At 52.7% G+C, this 17468-nt stretch overlaps 2 protein-coding genes across 2 annotated transcripts in view; both read left to right on the top strand.

Moving 5' to 3' along the window:
* HAAO (3-hydroxyanthranilate 3,4-dioxygenase) overlaps positions 1–7681 on the top strand; it is a 23692-nt gene extending 16011 nt beyond the window's left edge. Inside the window, exons 5-10 of the mRNA XM_032239423.1 lie at positions 4203–4292; positions 4585–4628; positions 4903–5048; positions 6864–6932; positions 7094–7176; positions 7256–7681. Coding sequence (XP_032095314.1) covers positions 4203–4292; positions 4585–4628; positions 4903–5048; positions 6864–6932; positions 7094–7176; positions 7256–7334 — 511 coding nt within the window. The 3' untranslated portion in view covers positions 7335–7681. The remainder of the gene's footprint in view (positions 1–4202; positions 4293–4584; positions 4629–4902; positions 5049–6863; positions 6933–7093; positions 7177–7255) is intronic.
* A 417-nt stretch (positions 7682–8098) lies between these two features.
* Positions 8099–11985, top strand: OXER1 (oxoeicosanoid receptor 1). The gene is given in 2 exon segments (XM_032239422.1): positions 8099–10399; positions 10402–11985. Coding segments are annotated over 2 exon segments (1269 nt in total). The 5' UTR covers positions 8099–10311; the 3' UTR covers positions 11583–11985.
* The last annotated feature ends 5483 nt before the right edge of the window (positions 11986–17468 follow it).

Here is a 17468-nt window from a genome sequence, read left to right as displayed (position 1 = left end):
TTTTTTTTTTTTTTTTTTTCCTCTCGAGACAGAGTCTTGCTCTGTCACCTAGGCTGGAGTTCAGTGGTACAGTCTCGGCTCACTGCAACCTCTGCCTCCCAGGTTCAAGCAATTCTCCTTCCTCAGTCTCCCAAATAGCTGGGATTACAGGTGCATGCCACCACCCCCCAGCTAATTTTTGTATTTTTAATAGAGATGGGGCTTTCACCACGTTGGCCAGGCTAGTCTCAAACTCCTGACCTTGTGATCTGCCCACCTCAGCCTCCCAAAGTGCTGGGATTACAGGTGTGAGCCACTGTGCCCGGCCCTTTATGTGTATGTGGAGGTGATGGGGTGGGGGGAAATTTAGCCACTCCAGAGGCCTTGTTCCCCATAATTAGGAACTTCTTTTGGATTTGATCAAGTCAGATATTGCTGATCAAACCCAATGGGCAAAGACTGAAACAACAACAAAAAGTAGTCAAGCAAAACAAACGATGGCACAGCTTATGTGATTACTGAGCACTCTGATGGTAAGGACAAATTAAGAGCAGCTGGTTGTTAACTTTAGCTAAGACAAACCCCCAATTCAGCTGCTTACCTAGGGATGGGTCTCAGCTTCAAGACAGCTCTCTACCATCCTAGAAGCAGGAAAAAACCTCATCTTCCCTATTGGAAGCCAGCTCAAACTCCATAAAGGAGTTACCTGCCTTCCATTGTCATGGAAGCAGGAAAACTTGCCTTCCTTGTTAGAAACAAGCAAAACTCCAAAAAAAGCAGGGGGGAGTTGCAGAGCAAAATAAACTTTAGATCTCCACCAAATTTGGGGAGATCTGGGATTGCCTGGAGCGGGTGCTCCCAGACCTCAGCAAATTGTTCTATTGGTTTGAGCCATAAAGTTAACTCACTCTGGTACCAAGCACCGTTAGGAGACTTGTCAAAGGTCAGGGGCACCTCCACTCAGAATCCCTCTGTGGTTACCAAAATGTCAACTCCAAAAATTTGAGACAGGTCTCCGTTAATTTAGAAAGTTTATTTTGCTAAGGTTGAGGACTTGTGCTCGTGATATACCTCAGAAGGTCTGTTGACAGCTTGGTTTTATACATTTTAGGGAGACAGGAGACATCAACTAACCTATGGAAAATAAGTCAAAGCAAAAGCCATAACTGAAAGCAGGGAGGCCTGCAGGTCACAGGTAGATAAGAGACGAGTGGTTGTATTCTTTTGAGTTTCTGTTTAGTCTCTCCAGAGGAGGCAATCAGATACGCATTTATATCAATGAGCAGAGGGGTAACTTTGAATAGAACTGGGGGCAGGTTTGCCCTAAGCAGTTTGCAACTTGACATTTCCCTTTAGCTTAGGGATTTCAGGGCCCAAGATATTTTCCTTTCATTTGGTCTTGTCGGAGGGGTGGGATGTGGAAAGCGGGCCGGAGGGGTGCCAAAGTCAAACCCACCTACCCCAGTGCAGACAGAACTGCTGCTTCCCCCCAGAGTTTAGAGTCTTGGCCAGTGCCTCCCTCGGCTGGTTTCTTTACCCCAGCTCATTCCACAACACGCACTGACATCTGGATGGCGCTTGCTATGTGCCAGACGCCTGGCTAAGGCCTTCGCATGTATTTATTCATGGAATCTTCCCCAAAGATCCTATAGGGTAAGTGCTGTTATCACGAAGAAGGTCAAGTTGCTAAAGCGTAACTTGCTAGATCTGGCATTATAGAGAAATATGGAGTTAGGGCCAGGACCGTATAGAGAGGAGTGTGAGTCAATGCCCAAGAGGCGAAGCACACAGGCCCTGCTGTCCACACTCTGATTGTTAGCTGGGGTTCTCATTTGGTTCTGGTCAGTTACCCAATTCTTTTTCTCTGAAAGGAGGAAGCAGCCTATTGCTCAGAAAAACAGGTTTTCCAAAAGCTAAACGGTGTGTTGTTTGGCTAGGTTTTTTTTTTGTTGTCGTTGTTTTTGATACAGGGACTTACTCTGTTGCCAACCCTGGAATGCAGTGGCATGATCATTGTTTATTGTATTTTTTAACTAAAAAAATTCAAGTTTCCCATCGGGTTACCAGGATCAGGATACTTTGGCCCACGTCTTCTGTTATAATAGGCATTGAAAAAATACCTGTTTTTCTCATTATCAAAGTCATACACATTCATTCTCAAAATCTGGAAAAGTACAGGAATGCAAAGTGAACAAAATTAAAATTACTTGTTACTAAAAGGATAAATTTGATGGTATGTGAATTTTATTTCAAGAAAACAAAATAATAAAAAGGAAAACAAAAAAATTGTCATGCCACCAATGAAACCTAAACTTCCATTGTCTTATTTCTATGCATATCTACATCTTTTGTTACTTAAAAGAAACTCATGAGTATTTCTTTTTTTTTTTTTTTTTTTTTTTTTTTTTTAGAATAAGTCTCACTCTGTCACCTAGGCTGGAGTACAGTGGTGCAATCTTGGCTCACTGCAACCTCCGCCTCCCAGGTTCAAGCGATTCTCCTGCCTCAGCCTTCCAAGTAGCTGGGATTACAGGCACACACCACCACATCTGGCTAATTTTTGTATTTTTAGTAGAGACGGGGTTTCACCACATTGGCCAGGCTGGTCTCAAACTCCCAACCTCGGGTGATCCACCCACCTTGGCCACCGCATTCGGCCGAGTATTTCTTACACTATTAAATCTTTTCAAAAAACGAAATGTTAATGGCTGCATAATAATCTATTGCATAACCGTCTGTTGCAGAGACAGACACGTGGCCTTATCCTCTAGAAAAAATTTCTCACAAGGGACTTTAATATAGGGAGTCTGATGGAGAGGATGGTGTCCTCAATATCATTTTACAGCAAATTCAATAACACATTTCATCTGGCTGCTTTTGACCTTTAATAAAAGCCAGGGACTCAACATTAAAATGCCACTCCAAAGGCAGTTCCTGGAGGGCATTGCTGTCCAGTTATGAAGCTTTCCGGTGGCCAGCTCCATCCCAGGATAGCATTTAGGCTGCCAGGTGGGTGGATGCACTGTGTGTCTGTAAAGCGTCTCCCATCCACTGGACCACATCTCTTTTTCAGCAGGAGTTGAAGAGCAGACAGAGCTGACCTGGCCCCTGGAGCTGGGCTTGGGCATTCAGTTCACAGACGCTCCTGGCACAAGCCATGTGCCGCACACACAGGGGCCTGGGGCCCATTTAGCCTGCCAGGTGCTCCTCAGGCCGGGGAAGCAGCTCACTGAGCCAGGCTGGGGGCCGGGGTGGGCTTTAGGGGTCTACTCAAGGCTGTATGCACACGTACGGGCCTTACCCCAGAAAAGAGGTCCAAAGCTTTGCTCTAACTCTCAAAGGCAACCAAGACCCTGAAAGGAAAAGAACGCCATAACTGGGGGACATCTTCAGCATGTTGGCTCCTTTCTTTCTATATATTTATTTTTGAGACAGGGTGTTGCTCTGTCACCCAGGCTGGAGTGCAATGGCAAAATCTCAGCTTGCTGCAACCTCCACTTCCTGGGTTCAAGCAATTCTTTTGTCTCAGCCTCCCGAGTAGCTGGGATTACAGGCCCCTGCCACTGTGCCTGGCTTTTTTTTTTTTCTTTTTTAATAGAGACTGGGTTTCACGATGTTGGCCAGTCTGGTCTCAAACTCCTGACCTCAAGTGATCCACCCGCTGCAGCCTCCCAAAGTGCTGGGATTACAGTCATGAGCCACAGCACCCAGCTGTGTTGGTTCTTAAGTGTCTGTGCACTCTGACCTAGAGCACTGCAGGCCAGCAGAGCATCCAGCTACTGGCCCTGGTTTCAGGCTCAGCCTCAGCTTCCTTTTTGGGAAAAACAAGCACTGCGATGAGATGCTCTCTAAGTGTCTAAGATTGTCTTGAGACTGGCCCGCTTCCACCACTTACAGGCTGTGTAATCCCTGCCACATTGCTCAGCTTCTCTGAGCCTTAGAGTTCCATCTGCTTTGTCTAGTTTTGGGAACTAGTTTGGGTCTAGTTTTGGGAACCGGGGAGAGCCATGTGAATTCTGCGGATAGTAGCCCTCTCAGGGGGCACACGTGTGCTTCTGAAGAGCAAGGTGTAAGTGACCAGTGACCACTAGGGTATGCTAACAGGGGTGGAGCAGACAGCTGGGCTCTGCAGGGACTTCCACAAGCAGAGCCAGGCCTGCGTGAGGCTGCCCTGAAGCCACCCAGAGGGGGACAGCAGGGTTGCCTGTCCTCTGCTCTGGCAGGTACTACATGGGGGACACCGTGGACGTCCTGTTTGAGAAGTGGTTCTACTGCAAGGACCTCGGCACGCAGTTGGTCCCCATCATCCAGGAGTAAGCCCCCAGCCCAGCCCCTTCCCGTTGCTTTCCTGGGGCTCTGCACCAGCACCTGATGGCCTGGGAGAAAGTCTCCCCTCCCAGGATGGGGAGCCTGGCCCAGAGGGCCCACTGGGGAGGGGAAGGGACAGCAGCACGGGGCTGGGAGGGAAAGAATGGGAGACATATAGTTGTATGAGGACCCCATGAGTGTGTGTGCACCTGACCATGAGTATGGTGTATGTGCGTGTCACTGGCCACTCCAATGGGATTGCTGGCCACTCCTGCCCCTCCCTCTTTGTCCCTGCAGGTTCTTCAGCTCTGAGCAGTACAGAACAGGAAAGCCCATCCCTGGTGAGGCCACTGGGAACCTCCCTTCTTCCCTCCCTCCCCTTCCAAAATAGGATGGGTGTTGGTCCAGGGGACTGGGGAGTGTCTTTTTGAATGCTCTGTCCAGTCCTCAGGGTACTGAGATGGGAGCCAATGGTACCCCTACACGGCTGCTTGATCACTGAGCTGGATCCAGAGCCCATTCTGGCAATGGAGACCCGGGGCCCCTGGGAACTGGGCCTGGGGCTGGGTGAGCTGGGTCCTAAGGACACTGACTAGAGTCATGCTGTGGGTGCAGACCAGCTGCTCAAGGAGCCACCATTCCCACTGAGCACACGATCCGTCATGAAGCCCATGTCCCTGAAGGCCTGGCTGGACAGCCACCACCAGGAGCTGCAGGCAGGGACACCACTCAGCCTGTTCGGGGACACCTATGAGACCCAGGTAATGCAAGCTGGGGCACCCAGGGCATCCTCCCAGCAGCCCTGGAAAATGGGAACAAATCTCTCTCTCACTGCCTGTCTCTCTCTCTCTCACACACACACACCCGCGCACACACACACACTCTCACACAAACACACATACACCCCACATTTCAGAGGTTGCAGGCATAAGCATAGGCCCTGGTGCTCCCACCCTGACTCAGTGGGTGCCGGCTTTGCTGTGAGCGGAGGTCTGTGGAGGCCGTATGGTCCCAAGCAATTTTAAGATCTGAATTCACTTTGAGAGTTGGAGGCTCCCCCACTCCCTGACAGCTTCCTGAGGGTCTGCACTATCCCCCTTGCTAGGAATTCCTGAGCCTTCAGCCAGTCACAGCCTTGGAAGCCAGAAGGGAGAGAGTTGTTTGGGAGTGAGGGTTGGGCGAAGAGAGAGATTCAAACAAAGCTGACTTTCTTTCATTCCACATTTATTAAATGCCTGTTATGTTTCAGGCTTTAGTGGGAGAATAGCATAGAGTCTCTACCTTAAAGAATATATAGTTTGTTCAAAGAAATGGACAAGTTAATCAACATTGCCACAACCATGTGATAAAGTATCTGATAGAAAAGCTATAGGAAGCTATAGAAGGATAAAGGAGGAACCCAGGCTGAAAGGGAAGTCAAGGAAGGCTTCCTGGAGAAGGTGATGTACATGTTGCATTTTAAAGCTAGTGTAGAAGTTTATAAAAGAAAGAAAAGGAAGGGGAGAGAGCATTCTAGGTGAGGGAGAGGCATGAGCAAAGGCATGGAGGCCTGAAACAGCCTGGCCCTGGGAGTACCTGAAGTTGGCAAGAGGCAGGGCTGGGGAGTGGGGGTACAAGTGTGACTGGTGGACTGTGGAGCAGCAGGCAAGGCCCAGGTCCTAGTAGGTCTGCTGAGCTAGGCCAGGTAGGAGGACTTGTCCTAATGACAATAGCGTTCCACCCAAGTGTTGAAGCAGGGGAGTGACAGGCGAGAGTGATGTTTCAGAAAGGTCACTCTGTACCATGCGTGGGGATGAGGCTGGGAGGGCAGGAGTGGTGCGGGGAGACCTGCGGGAGGCTGGTGTTCGCCTGTGCTTTGCGGCTTGCCACTTGCGCATCCCATGGGCTTTGAATTAGTCAGTCTGTGAAGGGATGCTCACGGCTACAGGCTCCCCTTAAGAGGTGTGGCCTGCTGCTCTTGGGTTCCAGGGAGGTCCTGAGCTTACACAGGGCTGCAAGAACATGCACACATGGCACAGCAGTACCACTCAGCCCTGCACCCCACCTCCGTCATACCCTGCTCTTACCTGCTTCGGTTTACATGAATGAATATCCACTGAGTCCCTCTCTGGGCCAGCAGGAGCGTGGCCCACACAGTAGCTGTGGGCTTCCAGGCCGGTGCGTGTCAGAGAGGCCTCAGCCTCGCCCTCCTTGTTCCCTCCTCCTCCTGAGAAGAGACTTATAGCGTCTCAGGAGAAAGGGAGGTGGCACCCTCTGGGAAGCTGGTGTAAATGTGTCCCTAGTGTGCCCTGGTGGGCGTTCCTTCGCATGGGCACACATCAGAGGAACCACAGGTGCACTGCGCATGAAAGGCAGGCATGTGTGATCCCAAATACTTGTTGCAGTGGCAGGCACAGGGAGGCCTGCAGCCCAGGCAGCCTTCCTCTCCATGTCCTGGTCTCTGCTCACCACATGGTGATGGGGCTGTTTTATGGGCCCCAGCCCTCCAAGCAGGCCCGGTGTCTGGGGGCCAGGTTCAAGACCATCTCCCATGTGGGGCAAGAAGCACCAGAAGTTTCTGTTTCACCTCCCACCAGGTGATCGCCCATGGACAAGGCAGCAGCGAAGGCCTGAACCAGAATGTGGACGTGTGGCTGTGGCAGCTGGCAAGTGGGACCCAGGGACTGGGTTGCAGAAGCCCCTGCAGGGGGCATCAGCCTGGGCCCTGGGCAGCCTGTTCCTGGGCCTTCGGGCCCAGCAGCCTCAGACCTGCCCCCAGGTGTTGAGTCCCAACACCCTCCATGTGATTCTCTGCTCCTCTTTTCAGGAGGGCTCCTCGGTGGTGACGATGAGGGGACAGCGCCTGAGCCTGGGCCCCGAGGACAGCCTCCTGGTGCTAGCTGGGACCTCGTGAGTATGTGGGGAGGGCTTTCTCTGGGATCCTCAGGACCCAGCTCTGTCTGAGCCCTGCTCATCTGTGTGTCCACAGGTATGCCTGGGAGCGAACACAAGGCTCTGTGGCCCTGTCTGTAACCCAGGATCCTGCCTGCAAGAAGCCCCTGGGATGACCCCCTTGCCACGGCCTGAGGCAGCCACAGGTGTGCCAAGCACCCTCTTGAGTGCCATCCCCACTAAACAGCTCTCTCAGCCCCCACTGCTTCTCCGTGAACTGCTGCTTGTGCCTCTCACGGACCTGGACGTGATTGTCAACCACCCTCCTGCCCTTCTCAGCCCAGATGCCACGCCCCTGGGTGGGCAGCAGCTCCCCATCTTCTCTGGCAGTCTCACCCCGCTGCCTTGCCAGCCTTTCCAGGCAGTCTACTCCCTGCCCAGCTCCTGCCCATTCCTCTGTCCCTACAGACTTTGTGCAGCACCTCCCCACCCAGAAGGCCCTCAGTAAAGGTTTCCTGGTGAATGAATACCTGTGGTCTGCACACACTCAGGCAGCCATCGCTGCTGTTCCCATGGGCTCCCCTGCGACCATGTGGTGAATCTGGGGCATCCGGGCCCCAGGTGGCCATGGACGTGTTGGAGGATCTGTTATTGAGCATCCCTGTTCCTGGATGGGCATTCCTCACTGTGTGTGTGTGTGTGACTTGATCCACACATGCTCCGTGTCTGGTCCTGGGAGCACAGCTAATGTCATCTCTCCACTTCCTTCTTTGTTCCCATTTATTCCTGTTACTTTTTTTTTTTTTTCCAAGACTGGATCTCACTCTGTCACCCAGGCTGGAGTGCAGTGGTGCAATCACGGCTCACTGCAGCCTTGACCCCCCTGGCTCAAGCGATTCTCCCACCTCAGCCTTCTGGGTAGCTGGGACTACAGGCATGCACCACCACACCCAGCTAATTTTTTTATTTTTTATTTTTTGTAGAAATGGGGGTTTCGCCATCTTGCCCAGGCTGTCTTTTTACATAACTTTAAAAGACTAGCATCTGTTGGGTTTTTTTCCAATAACAGAAGTCATCTGTGCTAACTATAGAAAACACAGAAATACACAAAACCCCCCACCCAGAGCTAACCACTGTTAAGACTACGATCAGCCTGGAGAGGGTGTGAAGTTGTACCAGGAGCTCGGCAGTGTCGGTGAGGTGTCTGGCCTTATACCCCTGCCCTCCCCTGTCATGCACAGGCGCCATGTTCAAAGACTCTGGGGGACCCCTTGAGCCTGTTGTGCAGGTCTCAGGATGCAGAGGCACCAGTGGGCAGAGACGAGAAAGTGGAACCTGCAGCAGGCATGGCTTGGTTTCCTGGGACTTCCGTGGGAAGTCAGTGAGGGCATGCACATGAGAGTGCCGGAGGCAGCATGCACATGAGCGTATCTGGACAGAACAGGTCCCTGCTTGGCCTCAAGTTTCCTCTAGAAAAGAACACTTGAGCCCTGTTTCCCCCATCCCCAGCCCGCTGGCCCTCTGCCTTCCTACGCTCCACTGGGAGCAGAGGAAGACCTGCCTTTGCTGAAAAGGCTGCTGGCCCCGAGAGATAATCGGGACCTTCACCCACCTCTTTACCCCTAAGGGTTTTCCTCACCTACAAGCAAGGAAAACACACCATCAGGCTCCTCCAAATGCAAATGGTCCAGGGCGGGCACAGACAGAGGCTCAGTGCAGTTTGTTCTTGACCTGTAACAATGCACTGCTCCATGCAGGACCTGAGAAGAAAACACAGAATGTTCCCAGAAGGCCCCAGGTCAGAACACAGGTAGCCATGAGGAGAAGAGTCTACCCTTGTGCCCAGGGCAAGCCTAATTCAGTCATGAAAATTAGATCTGTTTTTGTGAACACTCGCTCTGTGCCAGGGAATCCCCTAGAAATTTTTACATAAATTCTCTCCTTTTATCCTCACAACTCTCCAAGAAGGTGGTAGTACCCGATTTTACAGATGAGACTCAGAGAGGTCTGGAAACAGAGCAGCCCTGTTCCCACCCAGGCTGCCTACCAATGAAGCTTAGGCAGGGCCTCACCATCCTGCTTCTCCCAGGGATGTCTGACCTCATCCTCGACCAAACAGGAGCCCAGGGCAGCCAAGAGAGGCCAGGGGTCACTGTGCCTGGAACACAGAGGCCTGGCCACACACAGCAGACAGCTGACACCAGCCAGCTGGCAGTTGTGGGGTCAGGCTCTGCAACCTGGAACCACCACCTCCCTTGGCCCTGCTGCCCCGGGTAATCAGGAGCCTGAAGCTCTCATCTCCACCCACGGGACCAGTCTGTGGGCTCATGAGAACACCTCACCATGGGACAGCCAGACTTGTACCTTGTCTGGAGCCAGCCCCAGCTTCCTACTCCCCATTCTGCAGCGAATGCTGATGGGGGCAGGGAGTAGGGTGGACAAGGAGCCATGGGGAAGCACAGCCAGGGAAAATCAGGATTGTTCTCTTTGCGGAAGAAGCCCCCAGGTCCCTATGCCATGGTGGTAGAAACCTGGCAGCAACGCCCTCTGCCCATGGGGCTACTTCACCGTGTACCTGGACTTGGAACCATCACAGACTTCGGAACCAACAGGAATCTGGGAGTGACTGCAGGCTGAACTACAGTGGACTTTCAGACGCACAGCAGGCTGGTAGAGCACACACAGGCCTGGTTCCCTCCAGGCCACCAGCAGAACGGTGGAGGTCTTCACTGACTCCTTGCCCACTTCTCCCAGGACAATGTCCTGTTGGCTTCACAGTCCCTGAAGCCAGAGCTGGTGGGGGCAGGGAGGCAGCCACCTGCCTCTATATGCAGTAGGGGAGGGGGTATCCAGGGAGGGCTGCACGACCCTGAGAGCCACAGGTCACCAGACCTCAGGGCTGCAAATACTCTCCCCTACCTCACCTGTCTGGACTTTTCTCCCACTTCAGGGTTTTTCTGGGCTTCCATCTTGCCCCTGCTGAGCCCTGCTATCTCCTCTACCAGGGGCACAACCCCCAGTCTGGGTTCAGAGGCCTCATGTGGTCACTCAGTCCCCCAGCAGACAGGGAGGGTGCAGGGTTTCCCCTTGGCCCGTAAACAGGAACACAGGGTGTTTCTCAGTGGCTGTGAGAATGCTGATGAAAACCCCAGGATGTTGTGTCACCGTGGTGGCCAGCTGACAGTGACAATCATCCCTCTTTGCCCTGAGCACTCCTGCAGGGGTAGAAGACTCCAGAGCCTTTCTCAGGTCTGTGGCCCATGCAGCCCATGGAGCTTCATAACCTGAGCTCTCCCTCTCCCTCTCTCTCCTCCTTGGTTCTCCTTCCCTCCTTCCCTCCCTCACCCTCCTCTTCTTCCTCTGCCTTTACCACTGTGGGGGGGTCCTCTAGAGAGACCTGCCACCCCACCTCTTCCCCAATGGTGTCTGCCTTCCTGGCACCGATCCTGGCCCTGGAGTTTGTCCTGGGCCTGGTGGGGAACAGCTTGGCCCTCTTCATCTTCTGCGTCCGCATTCGTCCCTGGACCTCCAACACGGTGTTCTTGGTCAGCCTGGTGGCCGCTGACTTCCTCCTGATCAGCAACCTGCCCCTCCGAGTGGACTACTACCTCCTCCATGAGATCTGGCGCTTTGGGGCCACTGCCTGCAAAGTCAACCTCTTCATGCTGTCCACCAACCGCACGGCCAGTGTTGTCTTCCTCACGGCCATCGCGCTCAACCGCTACCTGAAGGTGGTGAAGCCCCACCACGTGCTGAGCCGGGCTTCCGTGGGGGCAGCTGCCCGGGTGGCCGGGGGACTCTGGGCGGGCATCCTGCTCCTCAATGGGCACCTGCTCCTGAGCACCTTCTCAGGCCCCTCCTGCCTGAGCTACAGGTTGGGCACGAAGCCCTCAGCCTCGCTCCGCTGGCACCAGGCGCTGTACCTGCTGGAGTTCTTCCTGCCCCTGACACTCATCCTGTTCGCCATTGTGAGCATTGGGCTTACCATCCGGCGCCGTGGCCTGGGCGAGCAGGCGGGCCCACAGAGGGCCATGCGTGTGCTGGCCATGGTAGTGGCTGTCTACACCATCTGCTTCCTGCCCAGCATCATCTTTGGCACAGCTTCCATGGTGGCCTTCTGGCTGTCCACCTGCCACTCCCTGGACCTCTGCTCACGGCTCTTCCATGGCTCCCTGGCCTTCACCTACCTCAACAGCGTCCTGGACCCTGTGCTCTACTGCTTCTCCAGCCCCAGCTTCCTCCACCAGAGCCGGGCCTTGCTGGGTCTCACTCGGGGGCAGCAGGACCCCATCAGCGATGAGAGCTCCTACCAACCCTCCAGGCGGTGGCGTCGCCAGGAGGCCTCTAGGAAGGCAGGTGCCACAGGGAATCTGGAAGTACAGGCCGAGGTGTCTCTGGAAAAGGAAGGCTGCTCCCAGGGCTGAGGGCCAGCTGCAAGGCTGCAGTGCTGCAGAGGTAAGGGCTGCTGTGCTCTGGCCTGGAGGGACAAGGCCAACACATCGTGCCTCAGCCAACCAGAAAAGGGATGGCGGCAGACTTGGGGCCAGGCTGAAGCACTGGCAGGACTCAGGAGAGTGGCAGGGAGAGAAAGCTGCCTTGGCCTCTCAGTGTGTCCAGAATGGTGTTCCCAGAATGCAGGGAAGAACAGAATGCAGGTGGAGACAGGCAGGGCGCTGTGGTCACGCCAGCTCAGACAGCGGCCTGCACAGCTGCAGGGGCCAGAGGCCAATCACTGTCACAGCAGAGTCGCCTTAGAAATTGGACAGCTGCATGTTCTGTGCTCTCATTTGTCCCTTCTGATATTAATAAACTTCCCTTTTAAATATATTTATTTCTAAGACCAAATACCTGTTTTTAATTCTAGCCTGGGACTGAGTCAGTAGGCATCAAAGTGAGCACCCCAAGGTGAAGGGAAACTTGGGACAGAGTGGGGAAGCCATCCCATAGCCCATCCCAGGGGGCACTGTCCATCCCAGAACTTCTGGGAAGCCCTGGCATGCCCTGAAAGGCAGACTGCTTTCCTGGGTGAGGGCCTCAGGCCACAAGGGCTCCAGACCCTCAGGTATAGAGTTTTATGCTGGGGATGTAATATCCCTCCCCACTTCCCTTAATCCACTTAGCCCAACCCTCTCATATCCTGGACAGGATGCACCCCAGTTACTGAAGTAGCCAGGAATAGAAGTGAAAGCCCAGGAGTGTCACACACAGACCAGGAAGGTGGCGTCAAGGGTCAGTGTGGATGTTGGGGAGGGGGTCGGAGAAGAAGTATCCAACAGAGGGAGGCAGGCCTGGAAACGACGGGCAGATGAGTACTGGACCCCATCTCCACTGTGTATCTCCAGCCCACCTCTCTGCTTCGCTCAGAAACCTACCGAGGTGCCAGGGTGCCACCTGGCCTCCTCCAGGGTTGCTCTTCTGTCTCTCAGCTCCCTAGGGGTCCCTCTCACTCCCTCTACTCTTACTGCTCTCTTTTACTCCCTGGAGTCATTCCTAGGGGGTCCCCACTTCTCCGCACCCTCTGTCACCACAAGGAAGGGAGTCCAAGCCTGGGTAGGGCCACCTCAGCCTGAGTCAGGTGGTTTAGGAAAGGCCCGCACACTCCTGGAGGTGGGAACTGAGCAGCTCCTTCGGGCAAATCCCCACCTGGGTTGCCAACACTTGCTGCCAGCTCAACACCAGGCACCTTTCCTGTGGTACCATCTCTGCCCCTGAATGTGCCCACCTGGCCTCAGGGCAGCTCCACGGGCCATTTCCTCAATCTCCTCTTCCCTGGACCCTTCTCCTTCCAACTCCTCCATCAAGTCCTCCCAGCTCCCCCTGCACCTGCGCTCACTCCTTCGTGACCTGATGGAAGAGAAATGGGCAGATACTCCCATGGTTCACAGGAATGTCTGCAGTCCTGTCTTTTCCCATCAAGGGAGGGAGCAGAGGCCGCCCTGGAGGAGTTCCTGGGTAGATGCTGGTCTCAGGGTTCAGGCCTGCACTCCTAACCTGCCCAGATCCTCCTTGCCCCCCATCTTGACCCTGAGGGCTGCTCCCTTGCTGACAAGCTGGGCATGCCACCCTTCTCCACCTCCCCATCCTTCACAAGGCCTTCTCCGAAGGGGGCTGGGTGTTCCTTCACAAAGCAGGCTTCGGGCTGTCCCCACGCTGCCCCTGCATGGAGGTAGGACTGGCTCCCTGGTCCTAACCGTGGCCCCAGCCCACTGTATCCTTCTCTGGACTTAGTTCTCCATCCGCGAATGGGAACAGTGATCCTGGCCCTCGCCCAGCTCCTGGGGCTGGGGATGGAAGTAACTATATGCCCAGAGCTCTGGGTGAAGAAGGCAGCGATTACGTGGAGCAGGGAGGGGAGAAGGAAGAAGAGTGGGAAGAGAAAGAAAACTGCATTTAAGTGAAAGGTTTTCTAGAGATGGAGTAGTGCCCGTGGTGGTATAAGGGGAGCTGGGGGCAGGCTGAGACCCCAGTTCCTACATTTGGGTTCTAAATGGCATTTTGGTCCCAGAGGCAGGCTGCACTATCCAGTGTGAATTTGGGGCAGCGTCTTCCACCTCTTCTTTTTTCTCTTCTTTCTCCTAACATGGCCTGCTGGCACCCTGAGGGAAGATCAGATGGCATGCATTACTTTACTCCAGGGACTCCTGAGCAGGGGGTGCAGGCAGGGCTGGTGACAGGCCAGCAGCCACTAACTTGCCAGTGTTTACTGGGTACCTGCCATGGACCAGACACTGAGCTACAAAGGCAGACAATTGTACTCTGAATTTGAGCCCCTCAGGCTAAGCCGGGGAAAGACAGACGTGCAAATGGAACCAGTGCAATGCAGCCCAATGCAGCTCGTCGTCTTTGAGGTGGTGATGCACTCTGAGAGCAGAGGCTGGAAGAGCTGCCTCTGCCTAGACTGTCAGGGAAGTGATGCACGTAAGCTGGATCTCAGAGGATGAGGAAGGAGAGAAGACAATGGCATCCCTGGCACTGGAAGAGTATCACCAAGGCATACAGCTGTGAGAAGAGTCAGTATGCAGGGGCATGGGGAGGAGATCACTGAGGCAAGAGAGGTGGAGGCCTACTGCAGAGCTAGGGGACAGGCAGGAAAGGCAGGTAGGGCCAGACCCAGAAGGGCCCTGGTGCCAAGCCTGGGTGTCTGGGTGGATCCTGCAGACAGTATGGCAGGAGAGGGGCATGTGCATGAGGTGAAGTGGAAGATGGTGATTGGTTTGCATTTTGATCAGTTACTCTGGCAATAGCGTGAGGGTAGGGGACATGGGAGATGACCTGTGTGGGAAATGTCTATATTCCAAGCAAAGGCCTGAAGAAAGGCAGCTGCAGAGAGCACAGAGGGTCCCGACGGGGAGGTGTGTGGGTGACACACTGAGGGTGCAGGTGGTGGAGCAGGTTCAGTGGTAAAACACATTGCAGGGGCTTGGCAGGCACCCAGGCAAACATGTACAGTAGCACACTTCAGCCTAGATATAGGCTCGAGGGTCTTCCACTCACCAGGGCTATGTGAAAGAATGTGGTCATCTGGTGAGAATGAAGAGAATCAAGAACGATCCTTTAAAAAAGCCCTGCAAGTAAGGGGTACATGTAGGAAAACCCAGCAAAATGCTCAGGAAAAAAAAAAAAAAAAAAAACCTTTAAGTAGGAAAAAAAACAGGTCTGCAGCAAGAAAAGGAGTCAAGGCCATCTTCATCCATGTAAAGAGACTGCCCATTAAAAAGAACAGAATAAAGCCATCTTTCATGAAGGTAAAAGCCAAACACAAAATACCCAGACAGTCTGCACAGTGCCTCATGCAAGAGCAGAGCATTTTCCAGAATGTTTCCTAATCACATACTGAAGAAAGCTGATCTCAAGACCAGTGTGCATATCTGACACTGTCTGGTCAATCAACACCCTGGATGGACAGCCTGGATTAACAATGCATTGTCTGGGTCTATTGTTTAAAAGCTTTCCAAAAAGTGATAGGTTGTCATTGTATGAAATTTAACAATATGTAAAACATGTTCACTAGCATTTATGGATTCATACATATGCATTAATCGTATAAAATCATGTATGGGATGATAAACACTAAATTAAAGAGAGTACTTACTTCTGAGATGGAGGAAAATGGAAAACGGCACACAGGTGACTTACTACTAGATCTGAAATTATCTTTCTAAAAAAATCGACTATGAGTGACATCTGCATGTTACTTAGCATTGCTTTGGGTAGGGAATAAAGGGATCAGTGAAAGGAATGAAAAAAAATTCAAACGGCCACAACAGCTTCAAACACTCAAGAAAGCTTAAAGAGGATGACTTAAGAATAGCATTGGATTTGACAATTAGAAGGTCATTAAATGTGACTTTATTGACAGCAATTTCAGTGAGTGCATGGGGGTGGGGCAGAATGGAAGCCATAATGTGCTATAATGGGTAGAGGAATTAATGAGATTTGAAGTGATGGAAACAACTCTACCCCTTCCAACAAATGTGCCAGTAAAAGGAGAGAAGATAATAGCTTTAGACGAAACTAAGCAGAGGACCAATGTTTTGGTGGTTTGACTGTTCTGTTATTTAGTGGATTGGATGAAGAGATTTTACATATGGGAGGAGAAGGGAGAAAAGAAAAATACTGGGGAGGAGGGGAATGATGATAGGGACTGATACCAGGCCTTGTTCTAAGCATTTCACACTTATGGATTTCTTTAGTCCTGATGAGGGAGATTCCATTATTATCCCATTTTACAGATGGAAACACTGAGGCAAAAAGGGGTTGAGTAATTTGCCCAAGGTCATCCAGCCAGTAAGTGGCAGTCTGGCCTGAGTCAGGACACTATTACAAGGCCCTAAGGGAGTGGAAGGATTAATCCAGTGCAAGGGTGGCAGGAGGATCTGTCCCCAGAAGATAGAAGGATGCCTCCTTGAGCTGGAGCAATGGCACTATTTCAGTAGGTCTTGGGGCAGAGGGAATAGAACTGAAGGGATTCTTAGAAGCCCAGCTCTCAGCGGGTAAGGGCTTAAAAAACGGCAAAGGATTGGAACAGTTGGTTCTGGAAATAAGAAAAGAAGCTTCCAAAGAAGAACACAGAAAAGAATCACCAAGCAAGCGGCTTAAGGGGCCTGGTGAGTTGAACACCCACAGCCGTGGGATTTAGGTGGCGTGTGGCTCCTCCAGCAACCCCTGCAGCCAGGGGCAGAATCAGAATAAACAGAGGGTAAAACTTACCCAGGAAGGGGCAGAAGAAACCTCCTAGGAAGTGTGATGATAAAAACCCAGTCCTGGTATGGAGCTTAACGTTGGTCCCCCTTGAGAGGTAGGGCATGCAACACTCTGAAGCACAGAGGAGCTTCCAGAAAGAGGGAGGTGATACTTGAGTTCATATTAAAAGTCTTAATAAAAAAAAAACAAAACTCTGACAAGGCTGGACACAGTGGCTCACGCCTGTAACCCCAGCACTTTGGGAGGCCAAGGCGGGCAAATTACCTGAGAACAAGAGTCCAAGACCAGCTTGGCCAACATGATGAAACCTCCGTCTCCATTAAAAATACAAAAATTAGCCAGATGTGGTGGCGTGCACCTGTAGTCCCAGCTACTCGGGAGGCTGAGACATGAGAATTGCTTGAACTCCGGATGTGGAGGTTGCAGTGAATCAAGATTGCGCCACTGCACTCCAGCCAGGGTGACAGAGCAAGACCCTGTCTGAAAAAAAAAAAAAGAAAGAAAAAGGAAAAAAGAAGCTCAGTGTCTCCTTTTAAGAAAATCTTTCACAAAGCCCAGCAAACAAGAGTCACAAATATGCATACTTCACAAACACAGGCTGGAGGGGTCCCAAGTGAGCCAAGCTTCACCTTCCCCTCTAATGATCTTGGCACGGCACTGAGAGTCTATACAAACAGGCAGCCAAACAGAAACCCTATGCCGGGGCAAGCAGCCTTCCTCAGCGCACCATCCAAACCCCAGCACCCGTCCCCACAACGCAGCACTGGCCACAGCAGCGGGGAAAGGCTGCCTATTGCACCTTCTACCTCCAGGCACTGGGTCAAAGGCCTCCTACTGGAGTGACCTGACTTTGTGAAACCTCCATGTCCCCAGGATGTGGCTTATGAGATAGCAAAAGAAGATGCAGACCCTGGGGAAAGGCCTCTGGGAGTCTCAGTGCAGCTGGGGCACAGCAGAACCAACTGGCCTGGCCTATTACCTCCCCAGGGCCCTCGGAGCTCAAGGTTCTGAAACAAGGACCCCTTGATGCTGATGCCGGGCCTCGGGGTGCACACACAGTCTTGCACCGGAGCTACCATCCCAGTAAAGAACAGTATCAACCAGGC

This window comes from Sapajus apella, unplaced genomic scaffold (genome assembly GCF_009761245.1).
Source record: "Sapajus apella isolate SASKATOON/1434 unplaced genomic scaffold, GSC_monkey_1.0 scaffold44, whole genome shotgun sequence".
NCBI lineage: Eukaryota > Metazoa > Chordata > Mammalia > Primates > Cebidae > Sapajus > Sapajus apella.
Note: the sequence above shows the minus strand (reverse complement) of the source record. Positions and strands in the feature narration are given on the sequence as shown.